Source organism: Oratosquilla oratoria, chromosome 9, assembly GCF_046742065.1.
Source record: "Oratosquilla oratoria isolate Oo_2021 chromosome 9, ASM4674206v1, whole genome shotgun sequence".
NCBI classification, from domain to species: domain Eukaryota; kingdom Metazoa; phylum Arthropoda; class Malacostraca; order Stomatopoda; family Squillidae; genus Oratosquilla; species Oratosquilla oratoria.
The window spans coordinates 79,067,515-79,089,646 of NC_134785.1; the positions used below are offsets into that span (position 1 = coordinate 79,067,515).

The 22,132-nt window shown below is 46.2% G+C and overlaps 1 protein-coding gene across 2 annotated transcripts in view; it reads right to left on the reverse strand.

Moving 5' to 3' along the window:
- The window catches only part of LOC143028637 (integrin alpha-IIb-like), a 641,228-nt gene that overhangs the window by 125,492 nt on the left and 493,604 nt on the right, over nt 1-22,132 (reverse strand). For both annotated transcript variants that reach the window (XM_076191051.1, XM_076191050.1), the window contains exon 20: nt 20,769-20,891. In XM_076191051.1, the coding sequence (XP_076047166.1) occupies nt 20,769-20,891 (123 nt within the window). The remainder of the gene's footprint in view (nt 1-20,768; nt 20,892-22,132) is intronic.

A 22,132-nucleotide genomic window follows, 5' to 3' on the forward strand; every position in this document is an offset into this window, starting at 1 on the left:
CGTCCCCCTCCTCCCCCTCCACCTACCACCCACCCTCCCTGATAACCTCTCCCAGTTCCTTCCCTGTTGGCTTATATGTGCTCAGAGTGTGTGTCATGTCTGTACTTGAAAAAGCTGTAACAAGCGAAACGTAGTACCAATAAAGGTTTCGATCTCACAAGGTGTTTATTCTCACAAAATGCCTCTTGTAAAGGAGAAAGCCTTCTTTCCTATCGTCAAATAAACGTAGCACCAAGTACTCAGTGAATTCTTCCCCTCACGCGTTTGTTTACGTTATTTAATGCAGTAAGAAGGCACCCATAGCTACGTTTCCCCTATGCGCAGCATACTAATTCGCTGCGCCAAAATGAAAATGAGAAGGGCATTGGCGCTCCCTGCTAATGAAAATAGAAATAATAGCCTACGTAAAGAGGTGAATGAAGAGGGGAGTGCCGCGGACAAAGGTAGCCAGAGGCAGTAAGCCACACCCATGTTCGGAATGTGCAGACCACGCCCGTCCACCGTTGCCGCATCTCGACTCGCTTCGTCGTGGGCACCACATAGCTTGACGTGTCCTTCGAACCAACAAGTTTCGTTAGTGTCTCGCGAGTGTATATAGTGAGACGTGCTGTGTTCAGTGAAGTTTGAAGTTACCTTGTAGCGATCGTGTGGTCCAGTTGTCGATGTGGCAAAAGGAAATGTGAAGTCGTATCAAGCGATCAGTGAATCTTGTCGCCTTGCTTGTGTGTTCGCGCGGTCTTCAGTTGTCGATGTGGCAACAATATTTAGGCGCGCCTTTGTTTACGTCACGTGACTTAAGTTTTGCACCACATTGCTTATAAGAATGTGCATGTTATTGAAGGCAAGAGCTACATTGCCTAACCCTGTTCTCTGTATGTTTAATGTAAGCATGCGTGTAATGCTCCTTTGTAGATTGAATCACCGTAAGGTGTAACCAATTCCAATTTCTACCTCAAAGTGCCTTAGTAGGAGTGTCTGTGACGACATACTCCGCGGTTTTTCGATTTAGTGAGTTTTTTTCCTTGTCTTCTTTTTCATATTACTGTCTTGTCTCTCACTGTTTCTCTCGCTTGGCAATATGTCCTCCACCCACATTATGGATGAGGGACCCGTCTCTAACAGAGTAAGGACTCTCACGGCCGGAGGACAAGAAGGTTATCATAGAGTAACTGACCAATATGAAGAAAGGGTAAAGGCGAGTAGAGATGGAGTACAGGCCTTATTAGAGGACCCGAATCGTAGTCCTTGGTTGTACCAGGCCCACGCTGTGTACCAGGATACTGTAAAAAAGTATCTGGAATATTTAACGCGTGAACGTACTTCAGAAAGTCTGGCTCGTGCTGAATTAGTGAAGAATGAAGACAGGGATTTTCAGGCATCTTTTCGTCAGGCAATCAGTAATTATGCAACCTCTTCCTCAGTTGAAGTCACGGAAGAGGAACACCACACTGAACCGTTTTTACAAGATGACCCGAAGTCCAGTCAAGTTCCTTTGTCCCTCGCCGACCACTCTGAGTTTTGTGTACCCCCCTCCATGAAGGGCAGTTCAAGAAAGTCGGTTAGGTCAGGTCGTTCCAGTAGCACCAGTGTTAGTGTTGCAAGGAGGCAACGAGCCAAGGTGGAGACCGCTCGTATTAGAGTCAAGTTTGCCGAGCAAGGTCAGCTTATGAAGGAAAGGGCTGAAAAGGAAGCTCAAAGGGCAAAAGAAAAGGCTGACAAGGAAGCTCAAAGGTCAAGAGAAGAGGCTGAAATGCTGGCCAAGTTCAAAGTTATGGCACAGCAAAAGGAGTTGGAAGTAGCTGAAGCCGAACTTAGGCACTTAGGAGCCAACAATGATTTGGAAACATGCAGTGAATGGGACCAACTAAAAGAAACAGTTGCTACCCGCACCCAGCTATATGTGGAACAGCAGGGTGGTATAGTTGATGTTTCCGCTAGTCAGAAAGATCCGGTAGGCTTGAACCCTGAAAGTCCTGTTTTCAAGCCCTGTTCTGACCTCAGAGTTAACTCACAGCCTGTGAACAATTTTACATCCAGTTTTGAACCTCGCAGCGAGGAAGCAAACGTGAAGCCTGTGCAACTTGCACAGCAACCCATTGCTAATCATAGCATTTCTGTGTCCCAACCTGTAGTAAAACCTCCTTGTAGTACGTGTCATGGGTCGGGAACACCCTCTAATTGTGTTGATGTAACTAAGTTCCTCATGCGGAAGGAATTACTTCTTGGCAGACTGTCTAATTTTGATGACACTCCTGAAAATTATGCTGTCTGGAGAGAGAGTTTCGGCGAAGTCGTGCGAGAATTGGATATCTCACGCAAGGAGGAAATGGATCTGTTAGTTAAGCACCTAGGGCCTGAATCGAAAAGATGGGCCCGTGCGACCAGAGCCTCCAATGCAAATGATCCAAACATGGCGTGCAGTAGAATCTGGGAACGCTTAAATGATAGGTTTGCTGCCCCTGGGATCGTTGAGACTTCGATTAAAAAGAAGTTAGCTGTCTTCCCACGGCTAGCACCTAAAGATACCTCCAAGTTGTTTGACCTGTGCGACATCCTGCTCCATATAGAAGCTTTGAAGGCAAACCCGGTCTACAGTACTCTCTTTGCTTATTATGATACTGTTGGGTCCTTACTTATAGGACGTGCAGCGACTGACTAACTGCGTAATGCTCGCGCGCTTACTTATGTATGTAGCGCCGAGGGAAAACGTGTTGTACCCACCCAACATCCCCCCCTCCAAGATAATGTGTGCTTAAGGACACATTGAGCTGACGAATATTACATACAGCAGGTCACAGGGCATAAGGAGATGAAAGTGGCCAGGCATACAAGGAAACAAAATAAAATACGGTTCCAGTCACAAACTGAGTGTAGCGGAACAGTGCCCGTTATACGTTACAATGGGCGCACGTTACATTAGGGGACGTTACATTAGATGTAGTCATTTAGCCACCCTGGGCGCTTCGTTTGTCTTCTCATGCGTTGCTGGGGTGGGGGAGGAGTTGATGGGGGCTCGGTTGTTAAGGTCACCTCGTTCCGTGCCTCTGGTAATGCTCGCGCGGAAGTAGGCCTAAGGTGTTTCCTGTTCCTGAGGCTAATGCGGCCACTCCCATCGAGCCTGATGGTGTATTACCTGTGAGGGAGCGCCTCCACTACCAGGCCCGTGCGATCCCACACATCGGATGCCTGGTTCTGAACTCTCACGCGGGTACCGGGGGCCAGGGGTTGAAGGTGTCTGGGTGTGCTGTTGGCCGTCAGGGTGTTACCAGCCTCCCCCATCTGCACCTCTCTCTGGCGAAGCGTTCCGCCCCAGTGCCTGTCCACCCTGAGGTGCCAACGGGCCGTGGGCACCCCGTCGCGTAGCTGTCTGCCGGCAGCAAGTTGGGCGGGAGACTTGTTCATTGTTCGCAGTGGAGTGTTGAGGTACTGGAGCAAAGCGAGGGAGGCTTTATCGGTGTCCAATGTCCCACCGCCGCCCGTGTTGGCTTTGATAATTCTCTTGGCTGATTTTACTGCCGCCTCTGCTCGCCCGTTCGACTGGGGGTACTGTGCTGACGATAGGCGTGCTGTGACGCCCCAGGTCCTAAGGAATTCAGCCATTTCCTCGCTCGCCAGGTTCGTACCTCCGTCGGTGGACAGTTGTTCCGGGGCACCCCATCGCGCGAAGTAACGCCTCAATTGGGTTTTGATTCTTTGCGATGTGGCACCGGAGGGGAAGTGGGTAAGCTCCAGCCAACCAGTGAGCCTGTCGGCGTACGCCAAGTAAGTGTTTCCCTCGTGCTGGAACATGTCTGCCACTGTAGACTGGAACGGGTATTCCGGGGGCGGTGTAATGACGAGTGTCTCCGCAGGCTGCGAGGGGGCGTGTGTTTCGCATGACGTGCAGGATGCCCTGTAGTGCTGCAGGTCTCCCTCCATTCCGGGCCAGTATACGCATTGCCTTGCCCTCCGTAGCATCGAGTCGAGCCCCTGGTGCCCGGCGTGTAAGTTCGCAGCCACCTGTGGGCGGAGGGGCTCTGGGATCACGAGGCGTACACACCCCTGTTCGAATGTGTACGTCACCAGGTCCTGGATAACTGCCAGCCTGTCTCTTACGCCATAGAACGGGCGCAAGCAGGTCACCTCTTGTGATTTGTGTTGGTGCCAGTCCGCGGCTAGCACTTTGGCCAGCAGTAGTTGGTACACGGGGTCGTCGGCGGCGATCTTTCTCACTGCTGACTCATCCAGGATGTGACCCTCGTATCCGGCTGTGGCAATCACAGCAGCTGCAAATGCTTCGGCGAGGTCCTCGTCCAGGTCCGCATCAACGTCCGATGGGGGGCTTCTGAGGGCCGGGTACCTGGATAGGAAGTCCGCCGCGGCGTTTCTCTTCCCGGGCAGGTATTTGACTTGGAAGCGGTACTGCAATGTTCGCTCCTTTAGCCGGAAGAGCCGCGGGTTGACCACCTCTGACAGAGCTCTGTCCCCCAAGAGCTTGGTGAGGGGGCGGTGGTCGGTAACAATTGTGAGGTTCGGGCATCCCAGCAAGAACAGCCTGGCTTTCTGGAGGCACCACGCCACGGCTAAAGCTTCTCCCTCTACTGCGGCGTAGCCAGCTTCAGCAGCAGTGAGGTGGCGGCTGCCGCACAGGGCCAGGCGCCAGCCCGCCTTGCAGCAGAAGGGGGCAACAGCGGATGAGCAGTGGCAGTACTGCTGCAGGATGACGAATCCGATACCTTCCCTGCTCCAGTCCGTGATGGCTATTGTCGGGCGTGTCTTGTCGTAGTATGCCAGGCCGTCCTTGGCCAGCTGGCATATGGTGTCCTGGGCTCGACAAAACTTTTCTTGTAGTTGCTCGTCCCAACATACCGACCTGCCACATGGTTTTTTCAGATTAGCTCCCTAAAGTCGTTCATGATTGGGGCCGTGGTGAGGAAGGGGGCGAGCTGGTTCACGAACCCGTACCACGACCTGATGTCCGAGATGGAGGGCTTGTCTGGCATGCTGAAGTTCTTGATGGCCGCGAGGCGTTCATCCGTGGGTTTATATTCTTCCCAGCCTAGACGGAGGCCCACGAAATCGACTTCCCTCCGAGCGAACTGAAATTTCTCCGGCTTCAGCGTAATCCCCTTGGCTGCACATGTTGACAGGAACTCGTAAGTGTGCCAGAAAGCCTCCTCGATGCTGCTGTCGTAGAGGAGGGTATCGTCGACACACTTGTACTTCCTCGTAATGCCCTGAATGGCGTCGTCGAAACGCTTGGTGTATGCGTCGCCGGCGGAGCAGTGGCCCATGGGAGTACGGCAGTACCTGAACCTTCCCCATGGGGTGATGAAAGTGGTGAGACTGCGGCTCTCCTTATCCAGTTCAACCTGGTGGTACCCCCAATAGGCGTCTGCTACTGTCTTGAAGGATTGCTTGGGGACTCCAGAAACCATGTCAAAGGGAGCGGGGGTGTGGTGCGTCTCCCTTCGGCACGCGGCGTTGAGGCGCTGATAGTCCACAGTACGCCGAGGTTGGCCAGACTTCTTGGGCACCACCACCATGCGGGCGCACCATTCCGTGGGCTCCCCTGCCGGGACGGGCTCGATGACGCCCCGCCTGATGTCTTCTTCTAGCTGGGCCTTCACTTCATCCTCCCAGTGCCTGGGCACCGACGCCGGTCTGTGGCAGGCGTGGGGGATGGCGTTGGGTGCCAGGTGGATGTGGTAGGGTTCGCCCTCCATCACCGGTAGAGGATTCCTGGTGGTATTGAAGGTTGTGGCCGAGAAGTGTTGTAGCAACCACTCCTCCAGCCGTTTCACGTGCTCCTCATGTGGCGGGAATGGTATTGTCTCAGGCTTCACAGATGGCTGACCGAACTCAGGAGCTGTACTTTCTGCCGTCAGCGCCCGTACCGCCGGCCGGGGGTGGTGGGGGAAGCTGGCGGGCACTAATCCCAGCTCCTGGCACGCGCTGAGCGATAGGAACAGCGACTTAGCAGAGGGTATGATGTATACGTCTTGCTCTGCTGCAAGGTCGCCCAAGGATATGGTGCACCGGCACGATCTGAGGCATTGTAGTGGCAGGTCTGCCACATCCCGCAGGGCCGCCTGCCCCCGCAGCTGCGCGGGTCTAATGTGGAGCCTGGACAGCAGAGCCTCCCCGGCGACGCATACCTGGGCGCCGGTGTCTGCGATAGCCGCGGTGCGGTGCCTGGCTCCCCCTCCATGCGTCACTGTTACCTCCACGGTGGGTTGGCGGGTTGCTTGTGTGCCTGCTATTGTTACGGAGCCCGAGATGACGCTGGCAGACGTGGCGTTGTTGGGGCGCTTCGAGCTCCTGCAGCACCTCTTGAAGTGGCCCCGTTTCTTGCATCCGACACAGTAAGCTTCCCTGGCTGGGCAAGAAGCTTTGTTCAGGGCGTGTGTGGTACCGCAGTTCCAGCAGGTACGCGAGGGCTGCGCCTTGCCATCCGTGGTGGCCGCAACGTCAGGCGGGCAGTTCTCGTTTTCGATAACCTGTGCGGTGCCAGCCGCACGACCGGGTTCCTGCCATGAGCTCTCGTCCATGGCGTGCCGGCGAGCCGCCTCGTACGTGGAACACATGGCCCTAAGGGCGTCAACGCTGTCTGTGGAATCGCACACTTGGTACACCTGCTGTTTCAGCACCGTGTCACGCAGTCCTACCGTAAGCTTTTTCAGGAGCAGGTACTCTGAGAGGTTGCAATTGCACTGGGGACACTGAAACGAGCAGTCGTTAGCTTTCTGAGCGCCCCTTATGAAATAGTCACTGACGCACTCGTCCTGCCCCTGGGAAACATTGAAGAACTCGACCCACTGTACCGCTTTGTTCGAGGAGCGGAGCACTAACTTACCTATGGCCTCTAACGACTCCTGTTGTGTTAGGGTGCCCCATTCGGCGAGGGTGAATCTGGCGTCTATCGCGCGCTGCAGTAATGGAGTACAGAGGAGCCTGATGTGGTGGACCGCATCCTGTTGTGGCCATTTACATAGAAGGAGCCAGCATTCCATTGACCGTCTCCAAGTCCTAAAGGCTGCCGGCGTCATTTCCAGGTCACACTTCTCACGAGTAGCCGAGGGGGGTACCCGAGGGGTGGGTGATGTGTTGCTGTGGGCGCCAAGGGCCGTCATGTTGGTCTGTAGCGTCGTGATGGTCTGCTGCTGTTCGGTGATGGTCCAAGGCGTCGAGCGTGGGGACCGGCGAGGTGGGGGCATCTTGAGCAATCGTAGGTACTTGAGAACTCACTGCGCCATGTTGGGTCCTTACTTATAGGACGTGCAGCGACTGACTAACTGCGTAATGCTCGCGCGCTTACTTATGTATGTAGCGCCGAGGGAAAACGTGTTGTACCCACCCAACAGATACCTATTCAGGCATCAATCCTATTGTCGTTAAACTCCCGTCCTGTTTACAGGAAAAGTGGATTGGTAAAGCCACGAACTACATGACCACCTACGGTGTGCGGTATCCACCCTTTAAATTCTTCGTACAGTTCGTGAAGGAGATGGCAAAGGTCAAGAATAATCCATGATTCGCCTTTCATGACCTCGGTGCTGACAGGTTTATGAAATCAGAGAAGCCACCTCCCACTAAGTTTCCCCAAGTACGCGTGAAGAAGAACGACACCACACTGTCCGGTGGTAGTAAGACGAGCACGGTTGTTGACAGGTCAGTTAACACTGCTAGTTCCACCGATCAAGGAAAGGCAGAAAAAGGGAGTTTTTGTATCTTCCACAACGCCGACGTGCATGATTTGAATTTCTGCAGGGCCTTCCGTACCATGTCTGTCAGCGAAAGGAAGGATTTCTTGAGTGATAAAGGTATATGTTTTAAATGTTGTAAGGATAACCATCCTTCCTCCAGCTGCAAAGAAAGGTTGTTTTGTAAGCTCTGTAAGGCCTCCAGTCATGTGGCCGCCTTACACTACGATGGACCCAGACAAAAAGGAAATTCCATTCAAGCTGTAACACAGCAAGGAAGGGAGGCTGCTCAAGATAAGACACCTCGCGCCCCTGTAGTCAACCAAGTGTCGCTTCCCAATGTTCTTACTCCTGTAGTAAAGACTCATGGAGGGGAGGACGCTGCTGTCAATTCAAAGTGTACCTTGATATGCAGTAACCCCACCTCCATGAGTAAGTCCTGTGCCAAGACCTTCTTGGTGAAAGTTTATCCTGAAAGTAAGCCAGAGCTCGGGGTGTGGTGTTATGCCATCCTGGACGATCAGTGCAATTGCTCTTTAGCAAGGTCTGAGTTTTTCGATTTGTTTGACAAGCAGAGCAAACGGGTTTCATATCGTCTAGCTACCTGTGCAGGTGTAACGGGCGCTTCTGGGCGCACCACCAAAAATTACACCATCGTGTCGTGGCATAACTCACATGAGGTACATGTCCCTCTGCTAGTGGAATGTGACAGCATTCCGAATGTGAGAGAAGAGATACCAACTCCTGCCATAGCTCGCGGCTATCCCATCTGTCCGACCTGGCTGAATGTATTCCGCCTCTAGTCCCTGAGGCTGAGATTCTACTCATCATTGGTCGAGATGTACCTTCAGCCACATTTTTGACCAGAGAATCGGACCTGTCAACGCCCCTCTAGCTCAACAGACCAGCCTGGGATGGGCAATCATTGGGGAAGTGTGCCTCCACGGCACTTGTATGCCTACTGTCATTAGCAGTTTCAAAACGTCCTTTGTATATGATAGGCGTCCCTCCATAGTTGTTGTTGTTGTTGTCGTTCCCTAGACTGTCTGTCCGAGCAGTCCCGTCTCCCCAAGGAAGGCCACAGCCGAAACTGGGTTTTCCCACAAATCCTTTATAGAGTGTATGTTGTGTTGTTTGCGTGCATGATTGTGTATAATGCAGTCTTCCATTATGTGTTGTATGGTATGGGGTGAAGTGTTACATCCTGGGCAGCTGTTCACAACACGGTCGTCCAGCCTCTTCTGGTAGCTTAGAAGTGCTGGGTGGTGACCGCATCGCAGTCTGGCCAAGTGGACTCTGTCCTTTCGTGGGAGAGAGGATTCAGAAGGGTGGATATCAGGGGGTCTGGCATGCAGCAGTGTGTTGTCTTTCAGTGTGTTAATGGAGCGGTGAGTGATATGATTATGAATATGTTTCCAGAGGCTGGTATTTGGTGGTTGTGGAGGAAGAGAAGAGAGTATCTGTGCGTAATAAAGGTCTTTGGGTGTAGTTTTAATGTTTCTTGGTGTGTGTGGGTGTTCTGCTATGTAGTGTAGCGGGTGTGATGTGTTTGTGGTGGCTGCAGCAAGTGTTTGTGTGCCTCTCATGTCGAGGTGGTCCTTGACTTTGAGGACTTTTGTTTCATGGTGTAAATGGTCTGTAGGTGATGTATTTGTGCAGCCTGTAATTGTTTTTAGGGAGCTGCAACGTCTACGTCGTGGGACCACCCCCCAACCCCAAGAGTTGGGGGCCAATCAGCAGCAACCACCCCTGGCCATCAGCTCTACGCAGATGGCACCGATCCCCAAGAAGGAACTACGCCTACCTGGGGGAGTACCACAATCCCTCCATAGTTGCACCATGTGGTAACCAGATTCACGTCTCTGAGGTAAAAGATGATTTATTCAAAGTAACCAAAGATGATGACAAGACTGCCCTGTCGATTGAAGACAGGAAGTTCCTAGATGTCATGAACACAGAGTTCTGGAAGGATCAAAGTGGCCATTGGGTCGCGCCACTGCCTTTCCGTCCTAACGTTGTAGCCACCAGTAATAATAGAGACTTTGTGTGGTACCACACACTGTCTCTCCATCGTAGCCTCAGCACAAAGCCTGAAAAATGTCAACATATGATGGCCTTCATGCAAAAGATGTTAGATCGAGGGCATGCTGAGGTTGCACCACCACTGAAGTCTGATCAGAAGTGCTGGTATCTTCCCTTGTTTGGGGTATACCATCCTAAGAATCCTGACAAGATCAGAGTTGTGTTCGACTCTTCTGCCAAATCCAGAGAGTTATCCCTGAATGACATGCTGATGTCAGGTCCTGATATGACAAACAGCATTCTTGGGATTCTTCTACGTTTCCGTCAGGAAGCTGTAGGAGGGGCAGCCGATGTAGAACAGATGTTCTACAACTTCAAAGTGAAGACTGAGCAAAGAGATTACCTCAGATTCTTCTGGTACAAGGATAACGACCCTCACCAAAAGTTGATTGAGTATAGGATGACTGTTCACGTCTTTGGAAATACTCCATCCCCGGCCATTGCCACCTATGGCCTGCGTAAGTCTGTAGAAAATGCCTCTCCTGAAGTTCGTTATTTCATAGAGAACAATTTCTACGTGGATGATGGGTTAGCATCTCTGCCAGATGCCGAGACTGCTTACAAGTTAATCCAAGACTCTAAGTCAGCACTCCAAGAAGGAGGACGCTTACGCCTGCACAAGATTACTTCCAACGGTAAAGGAGTACTGTCGAAGTTTGCCACCAGTGAGCTGGCTGATAACCTTCAAGAGCTAAACCTAACTTCCGACTCCATGCCTATGCAATCTAGCCTAGGTCTCTTATGGGATATCCAAAAGGATGTGTTTGTGTATAAATTTATTGATTCAGACAAACCTGTAACCAAAAGAGGTATTCTGTCTGTCGTAAATAGTCTGTTTGACCCTATGGGCTTCTTAGCTCCAGTAATAATAGTGGGAAAACTACTCCTGAGGGAGATAACTAACCTAAAGTGTGGTTGGGATGAACCCATGCCAGCTAAGATCCACAACAAATGGTCCAGGTGGCTAACTTCCTTAAGGAACCTCGAAGACATAAGCGTAAATCGTCAGTTCGCTAGTATTTCTTTGTCTCAAGCTCATAGAATGGAGCTTCATACCTTTTCGGATGCCTCCAGAGTAGCAGTAGGAGCGGTATCATATCTTAAAGTTTTTAGTGATACCAAAAGCTACCAAGTGTGTTTTGTGAGGGGACAGGCTAAAGTAGCTCCCAACCATGGTCATACTATTCCCCGGCTAGAGTTATGTGCTGCAGTAATGACAGTTAATCTCAGTAATTCCATCACAGATTGCTTAGACAAAAACGTAGATGCTAAGCATTTCTATTCTGACAGCATGATAGTCTTAGGCTATATTCATAATGAAAGGCGTAGATTTCACGTCTACGTGAGTAACAGAGTAGACCACATTAGGTCGTCCACCAAACCTTCCCAATGGCATTATGTACCTACGGATTGTAACCCAGCGGACCTGGCTACCCGTGGTCTGGAAATAACCGACCTAAATCAGAGTGATTGGTTGTCAGGTCCCTCATGCTTAGCTGAGGAAGTTATACCCATCTGTGGAAGTTTTCCTCTTGTAAGCCCTGAGACAGATAAAGAAGTGAAAGTATCAGACTACACAATTGAGTCTGAACCTCTTGTTAGTGTAAACAAAAGCAATGTAGAACCTGCAGTTGTGTCATTAGCCCAGAGGTTCTCTAGTTTCTCCTGTTGGAGGAGACTTGTAAGAGCGGTAGCTCTCCTTAAAGGTCAGATATCAACAGATATACCATTCGCTAAAAATCATTGTATTGCTCGAAAAAGTACTTTTTAAAAGCATACAAATAAAGTTTTTACCTGTTACAGAAGAATTTATTCAGAAAATTCACTTTTAATTTCGCCTCACATACCACTTTTCCGAAGTCGAGATGTTCTAGTCGATTTGTAATTAGTACCAGTAATCGCCGCTAGGTGAACCGGCGGTGACGTCACAGTTGCCAAACAATCGGACAAAGAGACACACGCTGTACTTCAGCTCAGTCATTCCAATCGAGTTATTCATCTTCATGTTCGTTTTTAATCCAAATTTGTTCGCAAAAATGGCTCATTGTGCATTCCAATTCGGAAGGATAGTATGTATGGTGGAAGAAGAAGAGGAAGAGGAGTTTGATATCGCCGAACATCGCATTGTAAAGCCTTACCAGTTCGAACCGATAATAGGACAGCCCGTTTCTTTGTCGGAATACAGTGCAAGTGAAGATGAAGAAAGTGGTGAACAAAATAGCGAAGAAGAAGGGGAAATCGATTTGTCAGATTCAGAACCCGAGACCACGGGGGAGGAGACGGAATTCGACGGCGACGTTGATTTAGACGGTGCCGAGAATCAAGATGGGCCTACCACCCCTCCTAGACGCAAACGCAAAAGATCTGACCAGTCTCATAGGATTGGGAATACCAACTGGTAAGAAATTCAGTGCATTATTCCTTATTTAGGCTATCATTGCAAGCATGGGATGGGGTCCTTTGTTTTTAAGTAGACGATTTAGGCCCCTATTTCGATTGTAGTCCAGGCCTACATGATGGTATAAGCCTACCAATAAATTTTTGCTCTTTTTTCCAAACTTTTAATTTCAGAAGATTGAGGACATAAGCCTGGGGCCAGCCTCTGCACCGAGGTCCTTCCAAGTCCAGCTCAACCTTTTATTTCATTTGTAGATAAATTAACTTTTTTATTTCCAGGTGTACATGCGGACACTGCCTACCCATGCAAACAGCGAAAGAAAGTGTTTGTTGCAATGAAATGCAGCAGGTCGCAGAGAAATTACATGAAAAGGGTAACTGCATTATAGACCATGAAGGATTTCAAGTAAATTGCTTAAATGAGCATGTGCTGGAAACAAGTTTCTGGGAATTTCTGCAGAAGCATGGGCCCATAGGTGATGAAGAACCAATGCATGAGTAAGAATCATTTGTCAGTCTCTCTCTAAAATTCCAAGCATGGGGGGAAAAATAAATGATATGAATTGCCTTGTGGCCATTTCTTCCTGCAAGATCGAGATTATTCATTTAAAATACGACACACGACTGACAATGCAAAATTTGGCAAAAACAGTTGTTTGTCTTCATCTCATTGCGTCGTCTGCTGTTCGAAACAACCCGCCCGTGCGCTTCGGGAACGTTCGGGGAATTCCGCGTTCGTGACGTTACAGTTGCCAAACAATATTGTTATTCTGAGAGTGCATCGTATCGCCTTTGCATTGTCAGTCGTGTGTCGTATTTTAAATGAATAATCTCGATCTTGCAGGAAGAAATGGCCACAAGGCAATTCATATCATTTATTTTTCCCCCCATGCTTGGAATTTTAGAGAGAGACTGACAAATGATTCTTACTCATGCATTGGTTCTTCATCACCTATGGGCCCATGCTTCTGCAGAAATTCCCAGAAACTTGTTTCCAGCACATGCTCATTTAAGCAATTTACTTGAAATCCTTCATGGTCTATAATGCAGTTACCCTTTTCATGTAATTTCTCTGCGACCTGCTGCATTTCATTGCAACAAACACTTTCTTTCGCTGTTTGCATGGGTAGGCAGTGTCCGCATGTACACCTGGAAATAAAAAAGTTAATTTATCTACAAATGAAATAAAAGGTTGAGCTGGACTTGGAAGGACCTCGGTGCAGAGGCTGGCCCCAGGCTTATGTCCTCAATCTTCTGAAATTAAAAGTTTGGAAAAAAGAGCAAAAATTTATTGGTAGGCTTATACCATCATGTAGGCCTGGACTACAATCGAAATAGGGGCCTAAATCGTCTACTTAAAAACAAAGGACCCCATCCCATGCTTGCAATGATAGCCTAAATAAGGAATAATGCACTGAATTTCTTACCAGTTGGTATTCCCAATCCTATGAGACTGGTCAGATCTTTTGCGTTTGCGTCTAGGAGGGGTGGTAGGCCCATCTTGATTCTCGGCACCGTCTAAATCAACGTCGCCGTCGAATTCCGTCTCCTCCCCCGTGGTCTCGGGTTCTGAATCTGACAAATCGATTTCCCCTTCTTCTTCGCTATTTTGTTCACCACTTTCTTCATCTTCACTTGCACTGTATTCCGACAAAGAAACGGGCTGTCCTATTATCGGTTCGAACTGGTAAGGCTTTACAATGCGATGTTCGGCGATATCAAACTCCTCTTCCTCTTCTTCTTCCACCATACATACTATCCTTCCGAATTGGAATGCACAATGAGCCATTTTTGCGAACAAATTTGGATTAAAAACGAACATGAAGATGAATAACTCGATTGGAATGACTGAGCTGAAGTACAGCGTGTGTCTCTTTGTCCGATTGTTTGGCAACTGTGACGTCACCGCCGGTTCACCTAGCGGCGATTACTGGTACTAATTACAAATCGACAAGAACATCTCGACTTCGGAAAAGTGGTATGTGAGGCGAAATTAAAAGTGAATTTTCTGAATAAATTCTTCTGTAACAGGTAAAAACTTTATTTGTATGCTTTTAAAAAGTACTTTTTCGAGCAATACAATGATTTTTAGCGAATGGTATATCTGTTGATATCTGACCTTTAAGCATATAGCCCGTTCCTTCAAACAAGGTACCAAGTGTTGTTCAGGTTGGCATATGTGCAACAAACATAAGTCACCCAATCAGCTAGAACAAGCATCTGATCTCATTGTTCAGATATATCAAAGGGATTATTTCTCGTCTGCCATGACTAAATTGCAAGGTGAAGTTTGTTTATCTCCTACCAGTCCCATTGCTCCTCTGTCTCCTTATTTAGACCAGAAAGGCCTACTTCGTGTAGGAGGCAGGTTGAGTCGAGGCAGCGATGTACTTGGTACGCTTGCAAAGCCTATTATTATTCCAAAGGAATCCCACTTAGGCTTATTGTTGATCCGCCACTACCATGAGACAGTGCACCACCAAGGTAGAGTGATTACAGAAGGAGCCATCCGTACGGGTGGTTTCTGGATTCTGGGAGGAAAACGTACCATCTCTAAGGTCATTTCTAAATGCGTCACCTGTAATTGGGTAAGAGGTAGGGTATGTGTTCAGAAGATGGGAGACTTGCCCGTTGACAGACTTACTCCCAGTCCGCCATTTTCTTATGTAGGAGTTGACCTCTTTGGCCCTTGGCATATAAAAACACGGCGCACTAGAAGTTCCTTCCTCGAAAGCAAAAGATGGGGCGTTCTGTTCACCTGTCTTGTTTCCAGAGCTATCCATATAGAGACTGTAGAAGAATTGAGTACTTCTTCCTTCATTAATGCCTTAAAGAGATTCATCTGTATTCGTGGCCCAGTTAAACTGATGCGTTCTGACAGAGGCACGAACTTTGTAGGTGCCGTCAAAGCACTGAACTTGCTTGCCATTACCGATGAAGGTGGTGATGTCAATAGTTTTCTGTCAAGTCAAGGTTGCACTTGGTTGTTTAATCCACCTCATGCTTCTCACATGGGTGGAGCATGGGAGCGTATGGTTGGGATGGTACGCAACATCATGAATGTAATACTGACTAACCATCAACCCAAGGCATTGACACATGAGGTGCTAGTAACCTTCTTTGCGGAGGTATGTAAAATCGTGAATTCCAGACCTTTAGTTCCTGTTTCATCGGACCCTAGTAGTCCTTTCGTTTTGTCTCCATCTATATCCTTCTCACTCAGAAAACTGATATTCCTGTAACTCTTCCTGAAGAGATAGATATTAGGGAAATCTACAGGGCACAATGGAAGCATGTACATCACCTTGCTGAGGAATTCTGGAAGAGATGGAAGAAAGAGTATCTTTCCTCTCTGCAACCCAGAAAAAAGTGGGTTAATTCCTCTCCAAATGTAAAGGTGGATGATGTAGTACTGCTCAAAAATCAAGAGAGCCCCCAAGGTCAGTGGCCTTTGGGTATTGTAAGGTTTTTCCTAGCAAAGATGATTTAGTCAGGAAAGTTCAAGAGTTTTGGTAAACAACAAGGCTCATGAATATGTAAGACCTATTTCGGAGCTTGTGCTGTTGTGTCAATAGATTTTGTAATTTCCCCCTAGAAAATTAGAAAGGGAGTGTGCCGTTACGAGCAGTAACGGGGCCTTTTTATAATTCCGTGTATCTCCATGTTTACATATTTTTTGTTGTAAGGCTCGTTTCCCCTTGGAAGGGGTTTCAGTTTTGTTTTTTGTAATGCTTTAATTTTAAGTGTATTTCGAGCAGAGACCTCTTCTGTTCGAAATCCTACATTTGTTAGTTGTCTGCAAGCTGTGTTGCAAGATAACATCTCATTATTTGTACGATGCTCACTTTAAGAATTAGAATTAAGAAGGTGTGTAAAAGCCTGTTGCCATTTGTGACGTCACGATTCACGTCTAGGTGCTCAGTTTGAGCCTAAAACCCAAGGTGCTATCACCCTCCCTTCGCGGCCAACTCAGTAAGTCTTTTGAGCCGAAATTAGTTCTAGAAGATCTGTTATATTACATTATCTGTATGTCATAGTGAATTTAGTCTTAAGCTGCTCGTATTTCATGTTCAGATTCTTTGTAATTTTTTTTTATACTCTTACGTTTTAGCTTGTAGCTGTTAGTAACTAGCACCTTTCTATGTTGCAGTTTTCATCTCCTCTAAAAATTTCTTCTGTTCCCAAAGTTTCAATGGCAACACCTTTAATGTGAAGAGGAAAATGCCTCTTGTAAAGGAGAAAGCCTTCTTTCCTAACATCAAATAAACGTAGCACCAAATACTCAGTGATTTCTTCCCCTCACGCGTTTGTTTATGTTATGTAATGCAGTAAGAGGGCACCCATAGCTACGTTTCCCCTATGCGCAGCATACTAATTCACTGCGCCAAAGCACCCATCTTCAGGGGAGGAGCACCCAATTGTGCGCCACACACAACTGATGGCGTGCCTACTATCAGGCAGCACTTGCGAGACAGAGGAATTTCTAAGGCAGGTGCGGACATCATCCTGGCCTCTTGGAAACCAGGAACGTGGGTTATGAAACCATCAATACAGCAAGAAGTGCTATCTCGTCTCTAGGCATTGCTGTAGATGGCTGCAGAGCTGGTAATCACCCATTGGTCAACAGATTCATGAAAGGGATATTTATTCTGAGACCACCCTTACCTAGGTTCACGGAAACATGGAACGTTTAGCCAATTCTAAAGAAATTGAAATCTATGTACCAGTATCCATTGCACACTCTGACCCTTAAGGATTTGACATTTAAACTCATTATGTTAATGGTACTGACCCAAGCTGCTAAAGTTCAAACATTGCATCTGTTGATTACATATGGAATTCACATGGAGCAAGATTATAATTTAGTTCAATTACAGGGTAACATTAAGTAGTGCAGGCCCAAGTTTAATGTCCATGCAGTGAAGTTTCAAGCTTACTCCAGGGACGCTAGTTTATGTGTATGTGTAACATTACAGCATTACCTAACAAGAACGGAAGAACTCAGACGGGGCCTTTCCCAAGATAAGGATAGATTACTACTTAGCTACATTATGCCACACAAGTCTGTCACGAAGGACATCATTGCACGGTGGATTAAGACAATGCTTAGTACAATAATAATTACAGTTGTGGAATCACTGGCTTTTCGACCCATTATTACAGTTCTTATGCAAGGTCAAAGTGTACAGGCACGACACCCACATGGCTTCAAAGCCTCATATGAAATGCTCCACGTGGCAGAAGGTGATTTGACGAGGTAAAATTAAGAAGTGCATGAGACTTACCTGTAGTCAAGTTGATGTGTACTTGTGATTTTGGGAGTCAAATCACCTCTGCCGTAGTGGAGATTTCACATGCCCTCCACTTCCCACCCCTTTTTCTTTTTATTTCGTGTACATAACTTAGTTATGATTGGAAAATTGTTAGTTTGGGTCATGTGGGTGTTCATTGCTACAAAATCTGATGGCTGGAGCACTACAGCGACATCTCATGTGAAATCTCCACTACGGCAGAGGTGATTTGACTTCCAAAATCACAAGTACATGTCAACTTGACCACAGGTAAGTCTCATGTACTTCTTAAATATAACTCTTCCAATAACTCACATAGTTCAGAACTTATCCCAAACAACATGAAAAGGGCTCGAGTAACACCTCTTTATAAGAAAAATGCAAGAACTGAGGCAGGAAACTACAGGCCGGCATCAATTCTAGGTATTATTTCCAAAGTTTTGGAACGTATCATATACAATCAGTTAGATACCTACCTCAGGAAATGTAATCTACTATACGCCATGCAATCTGGTTTTAGATTAAACTACTCAACAGACACCAGCGATATACCTTTACAATCTGATAAAACAGGAATGCGACATAGGTTAGTACATGGGTTTAGTTTTGTTGAATCCACAAAAGGCATTTGACACAGTGGACCATGATATCTTATTAAAAAAACTTGAGGCATTAGAAGTGGCGAATATTGGCTGGTTCAAGTCCTACCTCACAGGTCACAAACAACTTGTACAGGTAAATGAAGCCTACTCAGGTGACAGATAGATAACTTTTGGTGTACCTCACCAGCCAGTCCACCATCACTGTACCTCCTTTTTTTTAGACATTCTGCATGGCATCCATCCAGACCAGGTGCCTTACCTGTTCTCATCATCTTAACAGCTGCCTTCACTTCATCCTTCCTTATTTCTCCTCCATTTTCCTCATCACGGTCATTTTCTTGGCACTTCCCACTGCAACTATCTTTCCCTCCCTATCCTCCTTCACATTTAGCAATTTCCTAAAATACTCTGTCCATCTTCCTCTTACTGCCTTCTCTTCCATTATCATCTCTCCATCTGCACTTTTTACCTTTTCTTCTCTACTTGATTTGCTTCCTCTTCCTCTCTTAATTTCTTTCCAAACCATCTTTTTATTACTTTCAAAATTTTCTGTCATACTCTTACCCCATTTCACATCTGCTCTCCTCTTTGCCTCCTTTACCTTGTGCTTTACTTCTCTTCTCTTTTCTTTGTACCTCTCATATGACTCTCTCCTATTTTGTAACCAATCTGTGAAAGCTCGCTTCTTCTCTTCTACAACCTTCTTTGTTTCCTCATCCCACCACTCACTACCCTTCCTTTTATTTCCTCCTATCCTTCTTGTTCCACACACCATCTTTTTACACTTTGCGACTCCCTCCTTGAACCATCCCCATTCCTCGTCCACTCCTATTTCCACTCTATCCTTCACTCCCTCCCACTCTTTGTCCACTCCTATTTCTACTCTATCCTTCACTCCCTCCCACTCCTCTCTCAGCTTCTTCTTGCACTCCTTCTCCTTTTCCTTCCTACCTTTTGTCCTTTTCCTCTTTCTCCATCTATCCTCCACTCTCAACTTACCTTCCACCAAAAAATGATCTGATATTCCCCCACTCTCTCCCTTTAGAACATGTACATCCTTAACTCTTCCTATTATACTCCTATCTACCACTACATAGTCCATTAATGCTCTATCTACCACCCTTCCATCCACCACCCTCTCCCATGTGTACTTATGCTTGACTTTCTTCTGAAACACTGTATTTGCTATCATCAACTCTCTAGACACATCACTATCAACTCTCCACTAACATTCTTTCCTGGAACTTCACATTTCCCAACCACTCCAACAACTTGTTCATTTCCTACCCTAGCATTAAGGCCTCCCAGTGCCACTACATTGACGTTTCTCCCTAATCCCTGTATGCACTCATTTAAATCTATACAAAAAGCCTCCCTTTCTTCTACACTCTTCTCACTACCAGGCCCATATGCACTTACAAAAGCCCACATCTCCTTTCCCAGTTTCACCTTCATCCACATTAACCTTGAAGAAACCTCCTTCCACTCCACTACACATTTACCTATCTGGAAAGTATTGTCTTTGTATCAAAACCCAACCTCAGGAAACACCAAGGTGTACAGGTCAGATGTGGGATTAATGTCTTGCAGTCAAAACAAGAGGTAATTTATCTTGGAATACCCTTAGATCAGTCCCTCTCAGGGAATGCCTTAATGGATAAGATTGTATCCAAGTGTTCACATAAAGTTAAACTTTTGTACAGAAAAGCCAGAAATTTTGATATGGAAACAAAGAACCTTCTGGTCTCAGCCCTGATACAGCATCACTTTAATTATGCTTGTAGCTCTTGGTACAGTAGTCTGAGCAGAAAAACCAATCTCAGCTACAGGTTGCACAAAATAAGATAATTAGATTCATGCTAAATTTACCTCAACATAGTCATATTGGTATAAAAGAATTTAGCAAAGTATGAATGCTACCTGTAAAATATCATGTCCAGCAGCTGAAACTAAATCATGTTTACAATGTCATTCATAATTCTGCTCCTTCATATGTGAGCTGTAATTTTACGTTATCTGCTGAGAACTGAACCCAGAACAGTCAAGGGTCTTTTATTGTAACTCATGCAGGTTCCTTCATCAAAAAGAGCTTTCACTTCACAGGTGTTCAACTATGGAACTCGCTACCTATATCTATTAAGTAGTCAGATAGTAAAGTTGCTTTAAAAAAAAAGTCAAGGATTAATATATGTTTCAGCTATGGACCAAGAACAGCCTTGATTTTATGTACAACTAGCCTATTGAGGTACCAGACTCCATGAGTAATACCATCCAAATCTGCGTTCACTCATAACTGTTCTGACCTCCCCTTTTGTCCTTGACAGGTTTAGCTTAGTATAACAATGTTTGATGTTCAAAACTGGTTTCCACCTTTGTTTTGCTTGTCATAGTATGGTACTGTATATGTCTCAGGTATGGTCCAAGAACAATTATGATCTCATCATAATACAAGCCAGGTGAATCAGGGTACCAGGCAACAAGGTAATTGGACCTTGTTGTTTTACTCATACGAGTACTGAAAATTTTGATGGAGGAGCATTGCCTGATATAGTTGAAATTTGATAGAATATCCTACAATTAAGTCCATGTAACTCTTTAGTGTACACATTTGCATAATGCAATGGTGAAAGGACATAATATACTATATTCCACAATGCTGTGAGTAGGTGTGAGCATGTTTTCCCTCTAGGACTCACAGTAAAAGATAAACTCACTGTTAAGTTGAGAGAATTAATAGGTGGTGAGTTGCATCTCATGGGGCCTTTAGTTTCAGGAGATTCAGCTAAATACAAAAGTTGTCTTTGATCATTAATCCTGTAGGGCAGGGCAATAGTCACCTGTAACAATGATAAAACTGCATGAAAAAATATAGGAATAATCAAACATTTATATTCAAACAACCTAAGCCTTACATAATGTATACTACAGCTATGGCAGTGGAGCAACATTTTTAGAATTAAATTATCTACTAGTAGCTTCATGTTTCTTAAATACAGAATGTTCTATGAGCAAAACATTCTCCTGCTATATCTATTCTATATATCAAGGGCCTCTTCCCTCTTATAAGGGAGGTAGCCAGTCAAGGCACAAACTCACTCCCACCCATTTCATCCCCATCCCCATCCATTTTTTCCCTCTCATCTAAGCTTTTTGTGGATGAAGGGTCATCCCAATCTCGTCTTACTTCCCCATTCTGTAGCAAGACACAGTACATCCACAGCAGGGCCACTTCCTTTACACAGTGACCTTCCCTCATCATCCTCTCATGCAGAAAATAGAGAAGACAGGAAGAATTCCCTTTAAACTGCATCAAAATATCATCTACGCAAAACCATTCTCCATTCACATCTTTACCCTGCCCTCTCCCTTTCCTGCTCAACAGACATCCCCCTCTTGCTCAAATCCCTATTCACTCTGTAAAGGCCCGAAACTGAGCCCCACAATTAATCAAATTAATATCCTTGGTCCGAGGGTATGATTGAATTGGAGGTAGTTATTTCATTATCAGTGGTCAAGTAATTTGTATAGCATCCCAATTTGCCCAGGGATATTCACTGGAAATTTTTTTGTTGTTGTTCATGCTAATTCTATCTCCAGGACTGGAAACAAAAAATATTTCAAGAAACTTAAATATATGATTCATTTCCAGCAATGAAAGGAAAAAAGAATATAAATAGATAGCTGGCACCAGCCTTCCTGATTCGATAGGATAGTTATGCACAGATTTCACTCCCCTTCCTATTCCCTGTGGGGCATTGGAATTCTATCTACTAACTGTCCACATGAATTATTATACATTGGGTGGTTAGAAAAATACCCTGTTAATTACTATCCCTTATCAAAATTACACCTATATCAGGAACTGTGTAGATAACCAATACATAAACAATATTTAATGGAGTATTACATTCTACACTTAGTAAACCAAACTTATGAGTATACACTTCTCACTCCCTCCAACATTCATGGCTCCTAGGTGTCCATTCATCCAGCATATTCATCTATTTCTTTTACAAAAGAATATGTACATAATATATACATTTTTATATAAATAACTATCTCCAAACCAATGAACTAT